The sequence below is a fragment of the Frieseomelitta varia genome, unplaced genomic scaffold, assembly GCF_011392965.1.
Source record: "Frieseomelitta varia isolate USP_RPSP 00005682 unplaced genomic scaffold, Fvar_1.2 scaffold_544, whole genome shotgun sequence".
NCBI classification, from domain to species: domain Eukaryota; kingdom Metazoa; phylum Arthropoda; class Insecta; order Hymenoptera; family Apidae; genus Frieseomelitta; species Frieseomelitta varia.
The window spans coordinates 2,093-27,594 of NW_025110306.1; the positions used below are offsets into that span (position 1 = coordinate 2,093).

At 32.2% G+C, this 25,502-nt stretch overlaps 6 protein-coding genes across 6 annotated transcripts; all 6 read left to right on the plus strand.

The window, feature by feature from the left end:
• The first annotated feature begins 353 nt into the window (after positions 1 to 353).
• On the plus strand, positions 354 to 4,808 carry LOC122533622 (odorant receptor 4-like). The gene is made up of 7 exons (XM_043663516.1): positions 354 to 783; positions 1,381 to 1,647; positions 2,195 to 2,681; positions 3,274 to 3,373; positions 3,435 to 3,557; positions 3,788 to 3,943; positions 4,014 to 4,808. The coding sequence occupies exons 1-7, from the start codon at positions 585 to 587 to the stop codon at positions 4,071 to 4,073; spliced, it is 1,392 nt and encodes a 463-aa protein (XP_043519451.1). The 5' UTR covers positions 354 to 584; the 3' UTR covers positions 4,074 to 4,808.
• Positions 4,809 to 5,169: 361 nt separating this feature from the next.
• Positions 5,170 to 8,016, plus strand: LOC122533629 (odorant receptor 13a-like). The gene is made up of 6 exons (XM_043663525.1): positions 5,170 to 5,492; positions 5,770 to 6,247; positions 7,022 to 7,121; positions 7,199 to 7,321; positions 7,655 to 7,810; positions 7,886 to 8,016. Exons 1-6 carry the CDS (start codon positions 5,222 to 5,224, stop codon positions 7,952 to 7,954), a joined length of 1,197 nt encoding a protein of 398 aa, XP_043519460.1. The 5' UTR covers positions 5,170 to 5,221; the 3' UTR covers positions 7,955 to 8,016.
• Positions 8,017 to 10,774: 2,758 nt separating this feature from the next.
• Positions 10,775 to 12,722, plus strand: LOC122533626 (odorant receptor 13a-like). Its single transcript, XM_043663521.1, has 5 exons — positions 10,775 to 11,147; positions 11,492 to 11,591; positions 11,665 to 11,787; positions 12,287 to 12,442; positions 12,505 to 12,722. Exons 1-5 carry the CDS (start codon positions 10,789 to 10,791, stop codon positions 12,553 to 12,555), a joined length of 789 nt encoding a protein of 262 aa, XP_043519456.1. The 5' UTR covers positions 10,775 to 10,788; the 3' UTR covers positions 12,556 to 12,722.
• Positions 12,723 to 14,001: 1,279 nt separating this feature from the next.
• Positions 14,002 to 17,162, plus strand: LOC122533630 (odorant receptor 13a-like). The gene is made up of 6 exons (XM_043663526.1): positions 14,002 to 14,017; positions 14,425 to 14,691; positions 15,076 to 15,562; positions 16,209 to 16,308; positions 16,379 to 16,501; positions 16,980 to 17,162. The coding sequence occupies exons 1-6, from the start codon at positions 14,002 to 14,004 to the stop codon at positions 17,160 to 17,162; spliced, it is 1,176 nt and encodes a 391-aa protein (XP_043519461.1).
• Positions 17,163 to 18,359: 1,197 nt separating this feature from the next.
• LOC122533646 (odorant receptor 13a-like) lies at positions 18,360 to 21,340 on the plus strand. The gene is made up of 7 exons (XM_043663567.1): positions 18,360 to 18,666; positions 19,059 to 19,325; positions 19,570 to 20,059; positions 20,409 to 20,508; positions 20,598 to 20,720; positions 20,914 to 21,069; positions 21,132 to 21,340. Exons 1-7 carry the CDS (start codon positions 18,651 to 18,653, stop codon positions 21,180 to 21,182), a joined length of 1,203 nt encoding a protein of 400 aa, XP_043519502.1. The 5' UTR covers positions 18,360 to 18,650; the 3' UTR covers positions 21,183 to 21,340.
• Positions 21,341 to 23,864: 2,524 nt separating this feature from the next.
• On the plus strand, positions 23,865 to 24,984 carry LOC122533647. Its single transcript, XM_043663568.1, has 2 exons — positions 23,865 to 24,096; positions 24,494 to 24,984. The coding sequence occupies exons 1-2, from the start codon at positions 23,865 to 23,867 to the stop codon at positions 24,982 to 24,984; spliced, it is 723 nt and encodes a 240-aa protein (XP_043519503.1).
• Positions 24,985 to 25,502: the final 518 nt, after the last annotated feature.

Genomic DNA, 25,502 nt, shown 5'->3' on the forward strand with positions numbered 1-25,502 from the left:
TCGTTTACATTAGGTCACACGATTCTTAGAATCCGTGTTTGCAATAACTTCTCTGGCAGAAGAAATTGAACTGTGTATTTATATACAGTCGGTCACGAAAATATTCGGACACCAGTATAGATTTGATCATTATGTCATGTACTTCAATCAAATGTACAAAGGATTAAGAAAATGTACTATGCTATGATAGATACTATGTATGATAGTGTAGTTTTTAGATAACAAAAATGAAACAACACTTTATTTACTACGTATCATTGTTTAAATAATGGAAGAAAATTATAGAATAAATATGCAATTTATTTATTAATAAATACTGATAATTCAAGTAATAATGAAATAGACGAAATATTCCTACATTACCTTATCGCTCACAAATATATCTCTCCAGAGATGTGAACTAGTTTACAATTAGTAACCAACTATAGAAGCAGATAAATGAAAATAACGAACGAAGTGCCGTGGAAAAAGTTTCTGGACGGACGCGATCAATTATTCAACGAAGTAGACAAGAAGTACAACGAAGCGCGGTAAGTATTCAAGTTGTAGACAGCATGTTAGCGGACGAGGACGATTAAAGAAATATGCCTCTCCTCTTCAAACTTGGAAGTCCGGTTACGTGCATAGAAGTTATAACATTTTCACACGAGGAAGTTTCTCAGCTCACCAAGACGAGCAATGAGTCTTTCTTTCACGTAAAGAATAAGAAGTTCTTTGTATCCTTGGCAGTCATATTTGATCGCGCAGTTTGCGTACGTGTCTCTCTAATGGATTTCGACACAGGTATCACTCTGTCATCTGTGTTTTTTTGAGTTTCGTGAATTTTACCGAATCTTTGTTCCTATTTAATTTAAAAGTGTTCCAAGATTTCACTTTCTTTTCATCACAAGTGTCACTGCTTCGTCCTTGTTTCGACGTATCGTTCGACAAAAATAAATGAATTGCTCTCTTAATGGATAATTATTCCAACTACGCGATATCCAGTATATCCCTTTCTAAGAGTAATATAAGTGTAACTTGTGAAAGAAGATTCTATATTATCTCTATCTATAAAGTAGCAAATGTTGAATGAATCTTTATCTCAGCCTTTACGCCTAGAAATAGACCTCAGTGCCTTACATTATTCTTTACATTTTGTTTTCCGTTTTAATTCCCTTGGTTGTCAAGTTTTCCCTTATTACTTTTCCCTTACATCTAGTATTGCATGCTTTATACTATACATAGACTATACTAATTAGACTAATATAGAATGATAGTTGCACACTGCCTCTACACTTAATATATTTCTCTTTACTGTACTTTCTTATAAATTAGCAAATGTAATGTTAATATAATTGAAACGTGAGATTTTTCAAAGAAAACTATTTCGCAAATTTTCAGAATTGAAAGTAGCCATAGGATGGAATCGTGGGAACATGGAGTTAGTTGGTATCTGGCCGGAACCGAGTAGGACCCATGAACGATTGCCCAATTTTAAAGCACTACTTTATTTGTCCATTATAATCGTGTTCGGAGTTGGACCGCAGAGTGCGAATCTATTTTTCATATGGGAAGATCTTGAGTTGGTGACGGAAAATCTGTCGACGGCTAATATACCTGGCATAAACGCGATGATAAAGTTGATCTTTGCTTTGTATTACAAGGAATGTACGTGTAAAATTTTCTACCAACTTGCAAAACTTTCAACTATAGCTACGGTTGTTTAATTTCATTTAAATTTCTTCTTTTTACTATTTCTTGAAGCAATTGCTGGTTTTATCCATAGTTTAAGTAAATGAAACAACTAACATAAATGAACGAACGTAGCGCTGTTGCGATAATGATTAATATTCCACGCGATGTCGAATAGATAACAATTAATATTAAGTATGAATATGAACAGTGATAATGAATAATAATATTAATAATTATAATAGGCAGTATGTAATATTAATCTAACGGAATATTAATACTTACATACTAATGTTAAGAAGATAAAAATTAATATTAATGCTCTACTTAACATTACTAATGTTACGCAAACTCTGATAATAGTGTTATAATGATATGAATATACTTAATATTAATGGAATATTAATTTTTATTATTAATATTGTTACTAATATTCTACCTAACAAATATTCTAATTAATATTCTATACTAAATTTAAAATATATTAATACTTCTATCCTACTAAAATTCATTATATCCCAAGCTTTCAAGCCAATTGTGAAGTCTTTCTACGACGATTGGCATAATGTGAAAACAGAAGAAGAGAAAGCAGCGATGCTGAAAATGGCTAAACCTTCTAAATTCATTTCTATGTGGTGTTCCATATTAACTATCACGATGGTCACTGCGTATCTAAGTCTTCGAGCGGTTACTGTCTACCTGGCTGACAGAGTGAACGAAAAACAGGATCGTTTGAGCTTGTATCCAGGATATTTTCCATTTGACATTCGATCAGCACCAATATTGATAACGATCAATTTTGCTCAAGTGATCGCAGGATATTCAGCCACTATTTGTTACACCACCGTGGACACCTTTATCGCGATGTTGATCATGCATATGTGTGGACAGTTCGCGATTTTAAGAAAGAAATTACTGAGATTAATGGGCAATAAGAAAGAGAGTAAGGGCATAGATGAGTTTCAAAAGGAACTGGCTTTGATTGTCATCAAGCACGAGCAACTGAACGGGTGAATAATCTTTAATCCAAACGTATAATAGCAACTTCTCAAGGAGCTTTTAGTGATATTCAAGGGATCTCTTAAATAAATTTTTAATATTTAATAGTTTTAATATTTAATATTTTTTTAATATTTCATATTATTTAATATTTTTTTAATATTTAATATTAAAAAAATTTTTAATTTTTAATATTTTATAATCATATTTCTTAAGATGCTAAATTTGTACTATTTGATACCTTAATAATAATTTCTTCATAATTTGAATATTTTAGCACCATAATGTACTGAAATATTGATGCTGTCACATTGCAATAATTTAATATTCCAAAGATTCTCTCACTTTTCACATTTTTTATATTTCTTTATTTTATAATCTTATGTCGCAATATTATAATCCAACACTCCATTATCATAATCCACAATCTTCATTAATCCAGCGTTTTAATGCTTTGACAGTGTAATATTCTACCATCTCAATTCTATTATTAAAAATATTATTTTAATAAATATTTCGATGTTCTTAATGTTTTATATATGAATATTCCAATCGTTAAATCTTCAGCAGCAACCCCATAACTTTTCTCTTCGCTTATTAAAGGCTAGCTACAAAGATCGAAGAGTGCTTCAGTATGCTGTTGTTACTTCAAATATTGCTCTGCACCGTCGAAATCTGTTTCCAAAGTTTTCTATTTCTCAATGTAAGTTGCGTTTACTGTACTACCAATGTTCCACGATCCTAACTAAATATGAATTAACCAGGTGTTACTTAAAAACGAAAACGGGATCTACAACTTTCAATTGGTCTTCTTCGTCCTCTTCGTCTGCTTCATCCTCGTTCACATATATCTCTACTGTTACATAGGCGAGATGCTTCTCATTCAAGTAAGTGACTCTTCTCGTTGACGCAATCGATTCGTAACTAAATTATAACACATCCCGTTTCGTTCTGCGCGTAAATTAGAAATTATAGTTTAGCGTTTGAACGTGCACGTGTAAAAATGAAATGCGTGTTCAACGTATGTCCGAAAGACAAGGACAGTACGATTAGAAATCTACACTTCCGAGTACTGAGTTTCGTAGAAGAGACAGAAGAACTATCTTGGATGTTTCAGGGTAAAGAAATGAGTGACTGCGCGTACGAGTCGAATTGGTACAACGTCTCACCCCCTGAAGCCAGGTGTCTTCTGTTCATCATGAACAGATCCACTCGTCCACTCTGTTTGACTGCAGGCAAATTTGGCACTTTCTCTATGCAAATGTTCAGCAGCGTACGTACCTCGCGATCGTTACCTTAAAAACTACACGATCCATAGAAATCTTGTTCAAATCTTGTTTCAGATTCTAAAAACAGCGATGGGTTATCTTTCGGTGTTGCTAACAGTCGCTGGTAGCGATTGAACCTCTCGATTCTCTCGGTATAGAAGTTTTCCTTTAGACTAGGTATCCTGAGCTGTACAACTCTTCGTCCATGAATATTTCAGCGAGGTGTTGCGACAGTTAAAGCACAACACGATGTCTTTTATATACATTCACGGATTATTGCTGAGCGCATTAAACGTTTCTCACAAACTTCTGTCTCGTCATCTTCGATTCTTGCTCGAACTGAATGTTTCCTCTGAGACGAATAAAAAAAAGATTCGAAATAGACGAAAGTTTCCGTGCTTCAATTGCAACTGGACACGAGGCGAAGTTTCTGTTGTTACTTCGAGGATAAAATAATTATTATCGAAAATAAGTTTCACGGAGAAGGTAGACCGTCAAAAACGTAGTTTTTTGTATTTAGATTCGTCGGTCTTCGTTCTTATCGCCGGCGAATCGAAGGAGTTTGAATTGCAGGGTCTCTTTCGTTTCGCGAACATGCAAATTGCGGCCATTAAAAGTTCCGAGCGAAAGTCCCAGCGAGACGATTCAGAATGCGTAATGAACGGTACGAAAGGGCTGCGCGCAATCTGGAGAATCAGTTGTCGAAACATCCACGCTGAAGAAAGAAGGATAAAGAGTAGAATAAACGTTGGGACGGTCGGAATTTTACTTTTTTCACGTGGTGAACAAATTTTTTACTTTCACGAATTGTTCGTTTGCAATTTTTGAAACATTGATTTTCAGACTCGTAACGCGTTGAGAGCTTTATGATCTGAGTGATTCGACATTTACAGTCGTGAAAAATAGAGATTTGTTGATAATTGGTTAATTGAATAATATCGAATTTCATAATTTTATAATTTTTCTTCTCTCTATAGTATTGAATTCTATAAATCTCTATAATTCTAAATTCCTGAATTTAGAATTTTATAATTTCGAGTCTCTTTCTCTTCATAATTCTAAATTTTACAATTCCTCTTTCTCAAAATTTAAATTTTAAACCTAAAATTTTCTTTTTTCTCACTTTCTCACTCAATCTCTTTTTCTATTTCTAGTTATACAATTTTAAATAAAATCTTCAGTATTCCTAGTAATATTATTTCGTCAATGCATTCAGATTTTTATTCGATAATTGTAATTATTATAATTCTCGATGTTGCGTGAAGTGTTGTGCGAAACGAGAAATGGAATTTGCCATGGGATGGAACCGTTTTAATTTGACGTTACTTGGTGTGTGGCCAGAACCGAGGAAAATATCCAGAGGATCACGACTAATTTCGAGTGTAATATTCTGGTTTACGACTTCCGTAACATTCACTTTTATTTGTGCCCCTCAAACGGCCAATCTGGTATTAAAATCAACCAGTCTAGATGACGTAATTGAGAATTTATCCATCAATATACCGATCGTCTTTGCGCTAATTAAGCAGATAGTTCTATGGTACTATAAAAAAGGTAATTTAATACTTTCCAATATTTACGTATTATAACCAACTAATACATAATACTAATACATAATAATTAAATTGAGTAATACATAATTACTCGATTTAATTATTATTAAATTAATTACTTAATTTTCAACGTCTACAATACTTAAGGGTTAATTAATTATACCTAATCACTAACAATTTTCTCGACAAATGAAGATCGATATCCCCCAATCCAAGTCATTCTTAACTATTAATATTCTCCAAGAGTAACGATATCTATATAATTTTCATCTCTCTAGCCCTAACACTGTTAATTAGCCAAATACTGGACGACTGGGCCGAGCCAATTGCAAATCACGATCGGCAAACGATGATGAAAAACGCAAAGATCAGCCGAATGATATCCATTGTTTGTTCCACTCTTACCTATTTCATGCTACTCGCTTTTATGTCGCTACAAATTTGGAGCAACATGCAAAACGCGTCAGAAGCCGATCTAGGAGGGCTTCTTCATCCAGCCACGTTCCCTTACGACACGAACAAGAGTCCAAATTTCGAGATCACGTGGCTGGGACAATTTATGGGCACAGTGCTAACCGCAATATGCTACTCTTGCTTCGACACGTTCCTTGCGGTTCTCGTGTTACACTTGTGCGGTCAATTAACTGTTCTTCGGGTGGCTCTCGAGGATCTAGCTAACTCGACGAAGTGCAATAATTACACAAGATTCCACGAGCGACTGGGAATCATTGTGAACAGGCACAATCAGTTGTTCAGGTTGGTGGAAGTCAGTCATTAATGGACTAAAGGATATTTAAACGTTAGACGTTAGACGTGGATATTATTTTGGTTCTTTCCAATTGAGTTTGAAAAACTTGAAAATTTAAAGAACCTGAGATTTAATTATTAAACTATTAATATTATATTATATAATATTATATAATAATTATATATTAAATATAATATATATATATTAAATATTAAATTATTATATAATATATATTATATATTAAATATAATATAAATATATATTAAATATATTGTATAATATATAATAATTATATATTATACAATAATATAATTATATTATATATAACTACTAATATTATATTATTATAATTATTAATTTTCTATCAGAACGATTCAAGAGTAAAACAAAAAAAAAAGTAAGATAGAATTAACTTTCAGAAATAATAATTTAAAAAGTGGAGGCTAACAGAAAATTGTTCTAGTTACTCTTTAGTATCTGAATTATTATATTTAATCTCTTTGAACATGTTTAAAGAGAGACATAATTTAACTCAATTTAATTTTTGCTTCATTCTATTTTATTTGAATATTATTTCATTTTAATATTGTCTCATTCTAATCAGATATTAGAAAACCAACTGCAGATATGTTAATAGAAATTTCAGTTGTATGAAATAATTAATTCCTTTCCTTTCGAACAAAGGGAGAACTTTTCTGTCACTCTGATATAAGTTATTATTCTTGAAAGCGAAGAAAGTGTCAGTTAATTTAGCAAATAACTGATAAAACATTTGTATCAAGATTCGCTGTGATCGTGGAAGATTGCTTCAACCTCACTTTACTTGTTCAGACTATAATCTGTACGGCGATGTTCTGCCTCACTGGATATCGCATGATAACCGTATGTTAAAATTAAACAAACTATTAAATAACGAGAGAAGAAACCAACGTGTAACATAAATTCTTTTTTGTTTTTAGTCCGTAGATCAGGAGCAAGCAGACGTACCAATTGTTGGAATGATATTCTTTATCATACACGTAATCTACACTATGCTGCATCTTTTCATTTATTGCTACGTGGGAGAAATGCTTCTTGGACAAGTGAGTTTATTATATTACATACGTATATGCTAAATCTGTTATTATGGATAATAATTGAGCATTGCATACAATTCAATCCATCTTGAGATATGTCTGGATTACTTTCAGGTCATGATCTTCAAAAAACATGATGTATATTAAAATTATCTATTATCTCTACTTTTATATTTTAATATTTCAATGATTATTAGTATCTTAATATTGTACTACTTTAGTATTCCAATATGTCAACAATTTAATTGTATTAATATAATTAATATATCGTATAATATAAATTAATATATTTAATACATATAAATTAATTTAATATATGATATATTAATTTATTTTCAGAGCACTGGCATCAGTGAATCAGCATACGATTGCAATTGGTACGACCTACCATCGAAAAACGCAGTTTCATTAATTATAGTGATATGTCGTGCAAGAGTATCGTTTCAAATAACAGCTGGGAAATTCAGCCCCTTTTCCCTCGAACTTTTCAACGCTGTAAGTGAAACACGATCGTGGACTTGAATTATATTTTAACAGAAATTCGAACTGTTCATAATAATATTTTGTTAGATCTTAAAAACGTCTGCTGGATATCTTTCCGTGCTGTTAGCTATGAAAGATAGATTGGTCGATGAATAGTAATGTAATTATATGGTTGTAATATGTCTGTTCCTGTTCATGGTAATAAAAGATACGACACGTTGAACATTTTATAAAATCACACTGGTCATCGAATAAATATTTTGATATCTGTTCGGAGATACATATTACGATTATTTAATAAAACCTCATAAAATAAAGATGTATAACAATATTCCAAAACGCTAGATCCATTGGAGCATGCAAAGGATTGTACAAGTGTACAAAAGACTTTTTAAGACAATTAAAACATTGAAATATCTGTAGGACTCACGTTTCGTAGAAATACCACTTCTGCCAAAGACTCTTTTTTTGCTTACACTGCTAATATTAAAACAATCTAAATCACTGAAAAGAGAAAACATGAATTGAACAATTGTACATTTGTTTTACAATTATTAAAAAAATGGTAAGATGAGCATATATGAAATGCTACATGTTATGTAAAAGTAAGTATCTCTATGTGCAATGCACAGTGAAAGACATCTTCCAATATTTGCTTCTATGTATGTTCCAGGAGTCTCTCATAGCCACGATGAGGTCCATTCAGTCTTTCAAGGCCATTTTTAATCCTCATGCTGATGTCCCATTTGCTGCTTTTATTCTTCGGATGGTGATTTTTTTTTTTTATAATTTTTCTTCTATTCACTTTTTCAATATCCATGTTTTTTCCAGTTCAATGTCCTTCTCCTTTTGGGCTCCCCACTAAGTTTCCAGTATTCTTGGTGGTTTGTCCAGTTTCCTGGACAATTTCAGCTTCATTCACTTTTACCATGTTTTTCCTCTGTAAGACGTCGGCAAATGGAATACTCCTTTTTATCAGAGTACTTCTCGAGAGTTCACTTGACGTTCTTCGTGAAGGCCAAATGGTCGCAAGCACTTCAATTACATAGCTCTTTGCAGCGTAAACTTCTTGAGATTTTTAAAATGCTTGGTTTTCTGTTTAGTCGCCTACGATAGAAAGAGAATATATCAGAGGTATTCTAATTCCAATTATCAACGGTATTAAATAGAGATCGATAAGAAAGAATTAAACAAATATTTAAATATAATATAATAAATAAATTATCGCCATTTATTCTTTAGTTTCATAATTGACTCTATACCATCGTAACGAAAAAATTAATAATTGTACCGTGCAGAGTGTCACACATCATAGTGTAAAGAATCTTCTTTTTCTCGGTCAGTTAAAGGTTGATTAAATTTTTCAACAACTTTTAAGTTAAGATCAAAATCGAAGTCAATTCAGAATCTTCTAAACTACCTTTATCAATATCCTGCGAAGCAGTACATCTACCCACAAACGTGAACTAGTTTACAATTAGTAACCAACTACAGTAGCAGATAAATGAAAATGACGAACGAAGTGGCATGGAAAAACTTTCTGGACGGATGCGATCAATTATTCAGCAGAAGACAGGGGATACGCGGTAAGTTGACAGTTTCTTGTTAAAGACGATTAAAAAATTATAGTCACCCTCGCAGATGCTACACTTCGAAGTCTAGATACTTAGTTAGAAGTTCTACATTTACAGACGGGAGACCAAGAGGAGCATGCGCTTTTCTTTCATATAAAGAACAAGACAGTTCGCTACAGTCATTTGATCAGTTCGCGTGCGTGTGCCCCCAATGGACAACGATACAGGTACCATTCAGTCATCTATGTCTCATGATCTTCGTGAATTTTACCGAGACTGTGCTCTTGTTTAATTAAGTACCATTTTGTGTCCTATGCTTCTACATTTTCGTGAATTTCATTCTGTTCTCGTTTAATTTAAACATATTTCAAAACTTCACCTTCTTTTTATCACAAATGTCTCTGTTGACTTGTATCAATTCGACGAATCGTTCGACAGAAATAAATAAAATTCTCTATTAGATAAATATTGGAATTACATGATACTCTTTTCTATGAATGTTTATAACTTGTGGAAGAAGATTCGATATCGCCGCGTTATCTCGTAAAGTGGCAAATATTATGTTAATATTAATATAATTAATACGTAACATTTTTCAAAGAAATATTTTACAAAATTTCAGGACTGAAACTAGCTTTAGGATGGAATCGTCGGAACATGGAATTAATCGGCGTTTGGCCGGAACCGACCAGAACCGACGAACGATTGCAAAACTTTAAAGTTCTATTCTTGTTGTCCACAATTTTTCTATTTGCAATTCTACCAGAGAATGTGAATCTATACTTCATATCAGGAAATCTTGATCTGGTGATGGAAAATCTAACGATGGCCAATTTACCTGGTGCAAACGCGATGGTAAAGTTTATCTACGCTTGGTATTACAAGAAATGTACGTACAAAATTTGCCACTAACTGTCCACAATAATTACAATTATTTAATTCCATTTAAATTCATGTCACGTGTCACAGTTGTACAAAATATTTCTTCACTACTTTTTATAAAGAAATTTCTATACTAATTTTATCAATGAATTAGTAAATGAAATAACTAATATACATAAATGAACACATCTTTGGAGCGATAAAAAACAATATTCTTAGTTAATGATAAGTGGATAAAAATCACTATTTTATCAATATATATTATTTATCATATTATTATCGTCAATTAATATTATCATTATTAATATTCTCATTGTAATATTACAAGATTATTTGTATTACACAAATTATTTATAATATTAAATACTATTATAATATTAAATTTTATTATATTTTCCAGCTTTGAAGCCCGTAGTCAAATATTTCTACGATGACTGGTATAGAGTAAAAACGGAAGAGGAAAAAGCACTGATGTTGAAGATGGCTAAACCTGCTAAATTTATTTCTGTGTGGTGTTCGATATTAACTTTAACGATGCTTATTGCATACCAAACTCTTCGAATATTTACCATCTGTGTGACAGACAAAGCAAGCGTAAACCAGGATCGCTTGATCATATATCCTGCATATTTTCCTTTTGATATTCGACCAACATCAAGATTGTTAATAATCAATTCTGCTCAAGTGATAGCTGGATATTCAGACACTCTTGCTTATACTACGGTCGACACTTTCATTGCCATGTTGATCATGCATATTTGTGGACAATTTGCGATTTTAAAGAAGAAATTATTAAGGCTGATGGACAGAGTAAATGACAGACAGAGTAGAAGCATAACTGAGTTTCAAAAGGAGCTGGCTTTGATTATCAACAAACACGAGCAACTGAACGGGTGAACAATTTATCTAACCACATTAGTAATTTTTCAAAGAGTTGCTGAGGTGATACTCAATGGATTTACACAAATAACATTCAGATATTTTAAAAATCTATTACTCAAAATATTATACTAATAAAAAATTCAATTTCTATTCCATGGACTAATGCACTCTCTGGATATGAATCTATAACACTTAACATAATGAATTATTCGCTTGTTGCATAAATTGTGAACAATTCATGTACAAAATTCTAGCAATTAAATTACTCAGTGCTCGTTACGCTTTGCATGTTAATATACCAATCATCAAATTGCTTTAAAAGTAATCCTACAAATTTTTTTTTCATTCATTAAAGACTTGCGGCCAAGATCGAAGAGTGCTACAGTATGATGTTGTTGCTCCAACTGTTGTTCTGCACCATTGAACTCTGTCTCCAAGGATTTATACTTCTCAGTGTAAGTTGCATTTACGATACTTCTAATCATCCATTGTTGTAACATCAGAGAAATAACCAGGTATTGAATTAAGGTGATACTTAAAAACGAAAATGGAATTTTAAACTTCCAAATGGTTCACATCGTTATCTTCGTCAGCTTCATCCTCGTGCACATATATCTCTATTGCTACATAGGCGAAACGCTCCTCGTTCAAGTAAGCAATTCTATTTGTAAAAGCAATTAATCCGTAATTAAATTGTGACATATAATGTTATTGTATGAACTATGACTTGAAGCTATATATACACGAAAATATTCAAACTTTACGACTGAAGAAATTTTAAAATTATTTAATGTTGGAATAAAGAACGACTGTCTTGATTATATTGCTACAATATCAAGCCAATTTCAAATTTTTATAGAGATTGAATACCTTTAATATGTAAACATTTTGTAATAAATATTATAGATGGTCTTACACAATTAAGGTTTTTAATGTTCATTTAAATACATTACTACAATGGACAAATGGCTGCTAATATCCAATATATATTTGGTCAATATGATAATCATGATAATTATTGAAATTTTAAAATATATAAAAAGACTTTCTGTAGATATTGAAATAGTTATGAAAGCAACGTGTGTACATTATGTTTAAATTAAGAACGGATGGCTAAAGCTCAAATTCGTAAAGACGATGGATGTTTCAGAATCAAGAATTGAGCGACTGCGCGTATGAATCGAAATGGTACAATGTTTCACCCCCTGAAGCCAAGTGTCTCCTACTCATTATGAACAGATCCATTCGGCCACTACGTTTGACAGCAGGCAAATTTAGTACTTTTTCCATGGAAATGTTCAGTAGCGTGTGTATCACCGAATTGTTACTTTAAAAATCAACAAATATCTTATTTAAATCTTATTTCAGATTCTAAAAACAGCGATGGGATATCTTTCAGTGTTATTAACCGTTACATAATCTCTCTACTCAGAATAGACATAGGAACTTTCATTTAGAATAAATACCCTGAGCTGTGCAATTGGTCGTCTCGACGAAGTGTTACCACTGTTGAAGCACACACATTGATGTTACTGTTGAGTGTGTTGAACGTTTCTCACAAATATCTGTCTCGTCGTTTTTTCATATTTTATCGTACCGAATATTTCCTACGAGGTGAAAAGAAAATTTGAAGGGTTTTAGAGGTATGATTCAGAATGCGTGCGAAATTTCTGTAATTCCTGGATCAGTTGTGAAAATATTCGTGCTAAAGAGAGGAAAATATAAAATAAAAAAAAAAAAAACGTCGAGATAGTCGAAATTCCACTTCTTTTCACACGGTGAACAATCCATTTGCAAGTTTGTGATTTTCAACAAACCACTTAAAGTTTGTAATTTTTAAAAAAATTGGGTTGAGATGTGTAACATCTTAAAAGTTCAATAATTTGAGTGATTCATTTCAAACAAATTGAGATTTGTGTAGATACGAATATGGTTGCTTTTCATTCAATATGGAGGTGTGAAGAACTCGAATAACCATTACAATAAGTGGGAACTCTCCTGAAATGTGACAGGACTTTGTTCTACGATTTTGTTGTCCAATAATTTAAGAAACAATTTTCTGTAGGAATGATCCAAGAATGACACTAATAAATAAATGGCAAATTTGTTTAAAGATTGTCAAAAAACAATTTCTATAAGTAATAATTTAAAATCTAGGAGCTGACAGAATATTGGTTTACTTATTAAATTCTATAGCTCTTTCAAAGTACAGAGAATTAAATGAAGTGCTATATATTTCAAGGTGAGTATCGGTACATGTGATGACAATATTTAACATACCATGCCTCCAATGTTTGCTTCTATATACGTTACAATACATTGTTCCAGAAGACTCTTACAGCTAATGGAGTTTGTTTCCTTACATAATAAAAAAATCAATAATTATGCCATGTAGATATATCAGACTTCTTAGAGAGTATGTAAAGAGAATTTGTTTTAATTAATTAAATTTTTGAACAATTCTAGTTAAGACTAATATAAGTCAACTCAAAATTTCCTGAAATACCTTTATCAATGTCCTGCGAAGAAGTACATCTACTGTGAACTAGTTTACAATTATTAGCCAACTACCGAAGCAGACAAATGAAATGAAACGAACGAAGTGCCATGGTAAAAGTTTCTGGACGAACGCGATCAATTATTCAGCAGAAGACAGGGGATACGCGGCAAGTACTGCAGGTTACAGTTTCTTGTTAAAGACGATTAAAAAATTATGGTCACCCTCGCAGATGCGATACTTCGAAGTCTAAGTACTTAGTCAGAAGTTTTAACATTTATACAAAGGGGAGCATGTGCTTCCCTTTCACTCAAAGAACAAGACAGTTCGCGGCAGTCATTTGATTAGTTCCTGTGCGTGTGCCCTCAATGGACTACGATACAGGTATTATTCTGTCATCTATATTTCATGATCTTCGTGCATTTTACCGAGAGTTGTGCTCTTGTTTAATTAAATACCATTTTGTGTCGTATGCTTTTTTATTTTCGTGAATTTTATTCTGTTCTGTTTAATATAAAAATATTTCAAAAGTTCACCTTCTTTCTATCACATGTGTCTCTGTTGTCTTGTATTAATTCGACGAATCGTTCGGCAGAAATAAATAAAATTCTCTATTAGATAATTATTGGAATTACATGATACTCTTTTTTAAGAGTAATATGAACGTTTATAACTTGTGGAGGAAGGTTCAATATCGTCGCGTTATCTCGTAAAGTGGCAAATATTAATATACTAATATTAATAAAATTAAAATGTAATATTTTTCAAATAAATATTTTACAAAATTTCAGGATTGAAACTAGCTCTAGGATGGAATCGTCGAAATATGGAATTAATCGGCGTTTGGCCGGAACCGACTAGAACCGACGAACGATTGCCAAACTTTAAAGTTCTATTCTTCTTGTCCATAATATTTCTATTCGGAATTTTACCGGAGAATGTGAATCTATATTTCATATCAGGAAATCTTGATCTGGTGATGGAAAATCTAACGATGGCAAATTTACCTGGTATGAACGCGATGATAAAGTTTATCTACGCTTGGTATTACAAGGAAGGTACGTATAAAATTTGCCACTAAATTTCCACCGTAATTACAATTATTTAATTCCATTTCACATGTTGAAGTCATGTCACGTGTCATAGTTGTACAAAATATTTCTTTACTAATTCTTCTAAAGAAATTTCAATACTGCTTTCATCCATGAATTAGAAAATGAAATAACCACTATACATAAATGAACATTGGAGCGACGAAAAATAATATTTTTAGTTAATGATAAGTGGATAAAAATTAATATTCTATTAATATAAATTATTCACTATAATATTATCGTAAACTAATATTATTATTATTTATGCTCTTATTATAATATCATAAGATCTTGTATTACAAAAATTATCATGCTATATATAATATTAAATTTTATTATGTTTTCAAGCTTTGAAGCCCGTCATTAAATGTTTCTACGATGACTGGTACACGGCAAAAACGGAAGAGGAAAAAGCACTGATGCTGAGGATGGCTAAACCCGCTAAATTTATTTCTGTATGGTGCTCGATGTTAAGTTTAACAATGCTAGTTGCATACCAAACCCTTCGAATATTTACCATCTGCCTGACTGACAAAGCAAGCGTAAACCAGGATCGCTTGATGATATATCCCGCATATTTCCCTTTTGACATTCGACCTACATCAAGATTATTAATAATCAATATTGCTCAACTGATAGCTGGATATTCAGACACTGTTGCTTATACTACGGTCGACACTTTCATTGCCATGTTGATCATGCATATTTGTGGACAATTTGCGATTTTAAAGAAGAAATTATTAAAGTTGATGGACAATGACAGACATAGCAAAGGCATGGATGAGTTTCAAAAGGAGCTGGCTTTGATTATTAACAAACACGAGCAACTGAACGGGTGAATAATTTATCTAACCAAAATAGTAATTTTTCAAAGATATAATAGTAATTTTTCTGGTGATATTCAATGGATCACTTGAATAAATATTTAAAATATTTTATGATCATATATCTTAAGATATTAAATTTATATATCTGAAGATATGAATATTTTTGCACCATGATGTACTGAAATACTAATACTGTCATACTGCAATAATTTAATATTCCAAGGCTATAGTTCCCTTCCTTTTCTTTCTCTTATATCTTTTTATTCATAATGCCATGTCGCAATATTATAATCCAACAGTGTAACAGTCATTAATCCAATGTTTTAATGCTGTGACATTACAATATTCCACCATCTCAATATTGAAATACAGTCATACCATTCCGATAATTTAAAACTCTATTATTCAAAATATTATACTAATGAAAAACTCAATTTTTATTCGATGGATATGACACAACTAATACATTCTCTGGATATGAATATGAAGCAATAGCAATTAACATAATAAATTATTCGCTGGTTGCATAAATAATTCATGCTCAAAATTCTAGCAATTAGATAACTCACTGCTCGTCATACTTTGCATGTTAATATTCCTATCATCGAATTGCTTCAAAATTAATCGTACAAATTTCTTTTTTATTCGATAAAGACTTGCGGCAAAAATCGAAGAGTGCTTCTGTATGCTGTTGTTGCTTCAACTGCTGTTTTGCACCATCGAAATCTGTCTCCAAGGGTTTATACTTTTAAATGTAAGTTGCCTTTACGATACGTCTACTCTTCTACTGTTGTAACATCAGAGAAATAATATGAATTAACCAGGTGATACTTAAAAACGAAAATGGAATTTTCCACTTTCAAATGGTTCACTTTATTATCTTCGTCAGCTTCGTCCTCGTGCACATATATCTCTATTGCTACATAGGCGAAACGCTCCTAGTTCAAGTAAGCAATCCTACTTGTTAATGCAATTAATTCGTAATTAAATTGTGACACATTCTGTTATTGTATGAACTATGATTTGAAACTATATATACCCAAAAATATTCAAACTATACGACAGAAGATAGTTTAGAATTTCAATGATTGTCTTGATTATATTTTTCCAATTTCAAGCCAATTTTAAATTTATATAGAGATTTAACGCACCTTGAATATGTAAACATTTCGTAATAATTATTATAGATGGTCTTACTCAATTATGATTTTTAATGTTTATTTAGATACAATAGTACAATGAGCAATTGGCATAATATCCAACATATATTTGATCAATATAATAATCGTGATAATTATTGAAATTTTAAAATATATAAAAAGTTTCTGTAGATATTGAAATAGTTTCGCAAGCAACGTGTCTATATTCTGATTAAATAAAACGGATGGATGAAGCTCAGAACCGTAAAGGAGATGATTGTTTCAGAATCAAGAAATGAGCGACTGCGCGTATGAATCGAAATGGTACAATGTCTCACCCCCTGAAGCCAGGTGTCTTCTATTCATTATGAACAGATCTGTTCGGCCACTATATTTGACAGCAGGCAAATTTAGTACTTTTTCCATGGAAATGTTCAGCAGCGTGTGTATCACCGAATTGTTACTTTAAAAATCAACAAATATCTTATTTAAATCTTATTTCAGATTTTAAAAACAGCGATGGGGTATCTTTCAGTGTTATTAACCGTTACATAATCTCTCTACTCAGAATAGACATAGGAACTTTCTTTTGGAGTGCAATACTCTGAGTAGTGCAATTGGTCGTCTCGGCGAAGTGTTATCACTGGTTTTTCATTTTCATCGTCGACGATGTTGCAAGAGTTTGGATTACAGGTTTCTTGCGATTGTCCAAATTGCAACTTGCAACTTGCGGCTATTAAAAGTTCTGAGCGAAAGTTCTCAGATATACGATTCAGAATGCGTAATGTGCGGTACGAAATTCCTGTTATTTAGAGAATCAGGTACGGAAATATTCGTGATGAAGACACAAGAGCAAAAAGTAAAAAAGATAGAAACGTCGAGATGATTGAAAATTTACTTCTTTTCGCCCCGTGAATAAGTCATTCGTTTGTAACTTTTTACAAAATTGCTTTTAAGATTTGTAACATCAATAATTTGTATCATTCAATTCGAACAAATAGAGATTTGTGTAGACAAGAATATGGTTGCTTTTCATTCAATGTAGATGTGTGAAGAACTCGAACAATCATTACAAAAAGTGGGAACTCACCTGAAATGTAACAGGACTTTGTTCTACGATGTCCAATAATTTAAGAAACAAGGGATGATCCAAGAATGAAACTAATAAATAAATGGCAAATTTGTCTAAATACTGTCCAATAACACTTCTATAAATAATAATTTAAAATTTAGAAGCTGATAGAATATTGTTTTACTTACTAAATTTTATAGATCTTTCAAAGTACAGAGAATTAAATGAAGTGCTATATTTCAAGGTGAGTATCGCTACATGTGACAATAATATTTTACATACCATGTCTCCTATGTTTGTTTCTATATTCGTTGCAATACACTGTTCCAGAAGACTGTCACAGCTAATGGAGTTTGTTCCTCTATATAACAAAAAAATCAATAATTATGCCATGTAGATATGTCAGGCTTCTCAGAGAGACTGTAAAGAGTATTTGTTTTAATTGATTAAATTTTTGAACAATTCTAGTTAAGACTAATATCGAAGGCAACTCAAAATTTCCTGAACTACCTTTATCAATATCCTGCGAAGAAGTACATCTACCGTGAACTAGTTCACAATTATTAACCAACTAGCAGACAAATGAAATGAAACGAACGAAGTGCCATGGTAAAAGTTTCTGGACGAACGCGATCAATTATTCAACAGAAGACAGAGGATACGCGGCAAGTATTGCAGTTAACGACAGTTCTTTTTGTTAAAGACGATTAAAAAAAAAAATATGTCCACCCTCGTAGATGCTACACTTCGAAGTCTAGATACTTAGTTAGAAGTTCTACATTTACAGACGGGGAACCAAGAGGAGCATGCGCTTTTCTTTCACTTAAAGAACAAGACAGTTCGCGGCAATCATTTGATCGTGCAGTTCGCGTGCGTGTGCCTCCAATGGACTACGATACAGGTACCATTCTGTCATCTATGTCTTATAATCTTAGTGAATTTTACCGAGACTTAAGTACTGTTTTATTTCCCATGTTCTTTTATTTTCGTGAATTTTAATCTGTTTAAATTAAAAATATTTCAAGACTTCACCTTGTTTTTGTTACAAGTGTCTCTGCAGTCCCGTATTGTTATCAATCCTCATTTTGACGAATCGTTTGACAGAAATAAATGAATTTCTCTATTAGCTAATTATTGGAATTACATGATATTCTTTTTTAAGAGTAATGTAAGTATTTGTAACTTGTGGAAAAAGGTTATATATTATCTCATTGTGTTGTAAAGTGGGAAATGTAATGTCAGTATTAATATAAAGTGTAATATTTTTTGAAGTAATATTTTACAAAATTTCAGGACTGAAAGTAGCTCTAGGATGGAATCGTCGGAACATGGAATTAATTGGCGTCTGGCCTGAACCGACTAGAACCGACGAACGATTGCCAAACTTTAAAGTCCTATTTTTCATGTTCCTAATATTTCTATTTGGAATTTTACCGGAGAATGTGAATCTATATTTCATATGGGGAGATCTTGATCTGGTGATGGAAAGTCTAACGATGGCTAATGTACCAGCTGTAAACGCGACGATAAAATTTATCTACGCTTGGTATTACAAAGAATGTACATACAAAATTTGCCACTAACTATCCCCCATAATTACAATTATTTATTTCCATTCAAGTCTAAATCACGTGTCATAGTTATACAAAATATTTCTTTACTATTTCTTCTAAAGAGATTCTTCTACTGCTTTTGTCAATGATTTAGTGAATGAAATAACCAATACAAATAAGTAGAATAAGATTATTTGTACTACATTAATCATCAATCTATATATAGTATTAAATTTTATTGTATTTTCAAGCTTTGAAGCCCGTCATCAAATGTTTCTACGATGACTGGTACAATGTAAAAACGGAAGAGGAAAAAGCACTGATGCTGAAGATGGCTAAACCTGCCAAATTTATTTCTGTGTGGTGTTCGATGTTGGGTTTAATGATGCTCGTTGCATACCACGCCCTTCGAATATATACCATCTTCCGGACTGACAAAGCAAGCGTAAACCAGGATCGCTTGATCATATATCCAGTATATTTTCCTTTTGACATTCGACCAACATCAAGATTGTTAATAATTAATTCTGCTCAAGTGATAGCAGGATATTCAGACACTATTGCTTATACTACGATCGACACTTTCATTGCCATGTTGATCATGCATATTTGCGGACAATTTGCGATTTTAAAGAAGAAATTATTAAGGCTGATGGACAGTGACAGACATGGCAGTAAAGGCATGGATGACTTTCAAAGGGAGCTGGCTTTGATTATCAACAAACACGAGCAACTGAACGGGTGAATAAATTATCTAACCAAAATAGTAATTTTTCAAAGAGTTTCTGGTGATACTCAATGGATTTTCCCAATAACATTCCCATATTTTAAAACTTTATTACTTACTAAATATTATACTAATAAAAAACTCAACATTTATTCAATGAATTAATGCACTCTCTGGATGTGAACATGAATCTATAACAACTAACACAATGAATTATTCGCTTGTTGCACAAATTCTGAATAATTCATGCTCAAAATTCTAGCAGTTAAATTACTCAGTGCTCGTCACGTTTTGTATGTTAATGTTCCAATCATCAAATTGTTTTAAAAGCAATCCCACTAATTTCTTTTTCACTTATTAAAGACTTGCGACAACGATCGAAGAGTGTTTCAGTATGCTGCTGTTGATTCAACTGTTGTTCTGTACCATTGAAATCTGTCTCCAAGGTTTCATTCTTCTCAATGTAAGTTGCATTTACGATATTTCTAATCTTTCACTGTTGTATCATCAGAGAAATAACATGGATTGCTATATCTTTATTGATATCACCAGGTGATACTTCAGAACGAAAATGGAATTTTCCACTTTCAAATGGTTCACTTCATTATCTTTATCAGCTTCGTCCTTGTTCACATATATCTCTATTGCTACATAGGCGAGATGCTCCTCGTTCAAGTAAGCAATCTTACTTGTTAATGTAAGTATACGGTGTAAGTATAATAATCGTGACAATTAATGAAATTTTAAAATATATAAAAGGACTTTCTATAGATATTCAGATAATTTTGTAAGCAACTTTTGTGTATATTCTGTTTAAATAAACAACGGATGGATAAATTTCAGAACCCAGAGAAGATGAATGTTTCAGAATCGAGAATTGAGCGACTGCGCGTATGAATCGAACTGGTACAATGTCTCACCCCCTGAAGCCAGGTGTCTCTTATTCATTATGAAAAGATCCATTCGGCCACTACGTTTGACAGCAGGCAAATTTAGTACTTTTTCCATGGAAATGTTCAGTAGCGTGTGTATCACCGAATTGTTACTTTAAAAATCAACAAACATCTTATTTAAATCTTATTTCAGATTTTAAAAACAGCGATGGGGTATCTTTCAGTGTTATTAACCGTTATATAATCACTCTACTCAGAATAGACTTAGGAACTTTCATTTAGAATAAATACCCTGAGCTGTGCAATTGGTCGTCTCGACGAAGTGTTACCACTGTTGAAGCAAACACATTGATGTTACTGTTGAGTGTGTTGAACGTTTCTCACAAATATCTGTCTCGTCGTTTTTTCATATTTTATCGTACCGAATATTTCCTACGAGGTGAAAAGAAAATTCGAAGTGTTTCAGAGGAACGATTCAGAATACGTGCGAAATTTCTGTAATTCTTGGATCAGCGGAAATATTCGTACTGAAGAGAGGAGAATATAAAATTAAAAAACAAACGGGTTAATCGAAATTCTACGTCTTTTCACACGGTGATCAACCTATTTGTAAGTTTGTAATTTTCAACAAACCACTTAACGTTTCTAATTTTTTAAAAAATTGGTTTTGAGATGCGTAACACCTTGAAAGTTCAATAATTTGAGTGATTCAATTCAGACAAATCGAGATTTGTGTAGATATGAATATGGTTGCTTTTCATTCAATACGTATGTGTGAAGAACTGGAATAATCATTACAATAAGTTGGAACTCTCCTGAAATGTAACAGTTTGTTCTACGACGTCCAATAATTTAAGCAACAATTTTCTGTAGGAATGATCCAAGAAGGAAACTAATAAATAAATAGCAAATTTGTCTAAAGACTGTCTAAAAATAATTTCTATAAGTAATTTAAAATTTAGAAGCTGATAGAAAATTGTTTTACTTACTAAATTCTATACATCGTTCAAAATACAGAGAGTTAAATGAAGTGCTATATATTTCAAGGTGAGTATCGCTACATGTGACGACAAAATTTAACATACCTTGCCTCCAATGTTAGCTTCCATATACGTTGCAATTAATTTCTATGATCATGACCACTGCCTGCCTTTTGCTGCTTTTGTTCTTTGGATGGTATTCTTCAGTTTTCGTTAGAAGTCCAGCCGAATGTCCTTCTACGCTGGAGAACTTTTTAGGCGCTTCGCCAAAGTTCTATGAGGATCACAGGCTAACGTGCTCTTGGCAGCATCGATATTGCTGCACAGCCATAGATTCTACCCCTTTTTGTGAGACATGCTTCCCAACAGATGGGGAATTCTTTTTCATCGGCGTATTCATCCGGAACTTTTTCATTTGATGTGTTTCGTAAGGGTCCAAGGACTGTAGCTGCTCGAAAACGCTAGCTTTCTTAACTCCCTGCACCGTAAGTTGCTTGAGATTATAATCAGCACGCTCTTAGTTGATTTTCCTGTGAGGGACTCTTGATTCACTTGCTATCTACAACAGACAGAGAATATATTTGGAGATATATTAATAATAGTATAATAGCAGATATATTAATAAAAGTATACTTAATAGTTATTATTACATATAATAGCTAATAATAACTTTAATAACGATAAATAAGAAATTTCATAGACTAAGTATTTCATAAATTTATTCTTGCCCGACTTGCGTACAAAATAAAATTTTCAAAATTACAAATAAATTATTTAAATTATTGTGATTCATAATTTGTATGGTATATGCAACAAAGGAAATTCAGAGAAATTTCAAGATCAATACCAGGTGGGGATTAGTAAAAAAAATAACTGGCTATCGACAACACTCTTAGGAAAGCAAGTTCCTAAGAGAATAGTTAGAATAACTTCCTAATGGAGTCTGTTATTCTGTGTAATAAAAAAATCAATAACTCTGCCGTGTGGAGCTAGACAGATTGTAAAGAGTATTCTTTTTTTCAGGACAGTTAAAATAAATTTTTGCACAACGTTTAAGTTCAGATCAAAATTGAAGTCAATTCAAAATTTCCTGAACCACCTTTATCAATATCCTGCGAAGTTGTACATCTACCCATAGACATGAACTAGTCTACAATTAGTAACCAACTATAGAAGCAGATAAATGAAATGAAACGGACCAAGTACCAGTAGAAGTTTCTGGACGGACACGATCAATTATTCAACAGAAGACGGAGGATACGCGGTAAGCATTGAAGTTAACGACAGTTTTTTTGTCAAACACGATTAAAAAAAAATACGTCCACCCTCGTAGATGCGACACTTTCGAAGTCTAGATACTTAGTTAGAAGTTCTACATTTACAGACGGGAGACCAAGAGGAGCATGCGCTTTTCTTTCATATAAAGAACAAGACAGTTCGCGGCAGTCATTTGATCGTGGAGTTCGCGTGCGTGTGCCTTCAATGGACAACGATACAGGTGTCATTCTGTCATCTATGTCTTATAATCTTCGTGAATTTTACCGAGACTGTGCACTTGTATAATTAAGTACCATTTTATCTCCCATATTCCTATATTTTCGTGAATTTTACTCTGTTCGTGTTCAATTTGTGCTTGTTTAATTTAAAAATATTTCAAGACTTCGCCTTCTTTTCGTTACAAGTGTCTCTGTTGTCTTGTATCCTCATTTCGACGAATCGTTCGACACAAATAAATAAATTGCTCTACTAGATAATTATTGGAATCAGATGATATTCGTTTTTAAAAGTAATATGAACTTGTGGAAGAAGATTCCATATTGTCCCGTTGTCTCGTAAAGTGGCAAATATACTGTTAATATTGATATAATTAATATGTAATATTTTTCAAAGAAATATTTTACAAAATTTCAGGACTGAAAATAGCTTTAGGATGGAATCGTCGGAACATGGAATTAATCGGTGTCTGGCCTGAACCGACTAGAACCGACGAACGATTGCCAAACTCTAAAGTCCTATTTTCCATGTCCCTAATATTTCTATTTGGAATTTTACCGGAGAATGCGAATCTATATTTCGTATCAGGAAATATTGATCTGGTGATGGAATATCTAACGATGACTAATGTACCTGCTATAAACGCGACGATAAAATTTATCTTCGCTTGGTATTACAAGGAATGTACGTACAAAATCTACCACTAACTTTCCACCGTAACTACAATTATTTAATTCCATTTCACGTGTTAAAGTCATGTTAAAGTCATGTCACGTGCCACAGTTATACAAAATATTTCTTTACTACTTCTTCTAAAGAAATTTCTATACTGCATTTATCTATAAATTAGTAAATGAAATAACTAATATTCATAAATGAACACAGCATTGGAGCGACAAAAAATAATACTATTAATTAATAATAAGTGAAAAATTAACATTCTATTAATATAAATTATTTATTATTATATTATCGTTAACTAATTATTATTATTTGTGCTCTTATTGTAATATTATATGATTATTTATATTACAAAAATTATCATGCTATATATAATACTAAATTTTCTTATATTTTCAAGCTTTGAAGCCCGTCATCAAATGTTTCTACGATGATTGGTACAGGGTGAAGACGGAAGAGGAAAAAGCACTGATGCTGAAGATGGCTAAACCTGCCAAATTTATTTCTATGTGGTGTTCGATGTTGAGCTTCATGATGCTCGTTGCATACCACATCCTTCGAATATATACGATCTCCCGAACAGACAGAGCAAGCGTGAGCCGGGATCGCTTGATCATATATCCTGCATATTTTCCTTTTGACGTTCGACCAACATGGAGATTGTTAATAGTCAATTTTGCTCAACTGATGGCGGGATATTCAGCTACTATTGCTTATACTACGGTCGACACTTTCATTGCAATGTTGATCATGCATATTTGCGGACAATTTGCGATTTTAAAGAAGAAATTATTAAGGTTGATGGACAATGACAGACAGACTGAAAGCACGAATGAGTTTCAAAAGGAGCTGGCTGGGATTATCAACAAACACGAGCAACTGAATGGGTGAATAACTTATCTAGCCAAAATAGTAATTTTTCAAAGATATAATAGTAATTTCTATAATAGTAAGTTTTCTGGTGATATTCAATGGATCACTTAAATAAATATTTAAAATATTTTATGATAATATATCTTAAGATATTAAATTTGAATATTTTTGTACCATAATGTACTGAAATACTGATACAGTCGTATTGCAATAATTTAATATTCCATGGCTACAATTCTCTTCCTCTTCTTTCTCTTATATTTTTTTATTCATAATGCCATGTCGCAATATTATAATCCAACAGTATAACAGTCATTAATCCAATGTTTAAATGCTCTGACATTACAATATTCCACCATCTCAATATTGAAATACAGTCATACCATTCCGATAATTTAAAACTCTATTATTAAAAATATTATACTAATAAAAAAACTCAATATTATACTAATAAAAAACTCAATTTTTATTCGATGGATATGACACAACTAATACATTCTCTGAATATGAAAATGAATCAGTAACAATTAACATGA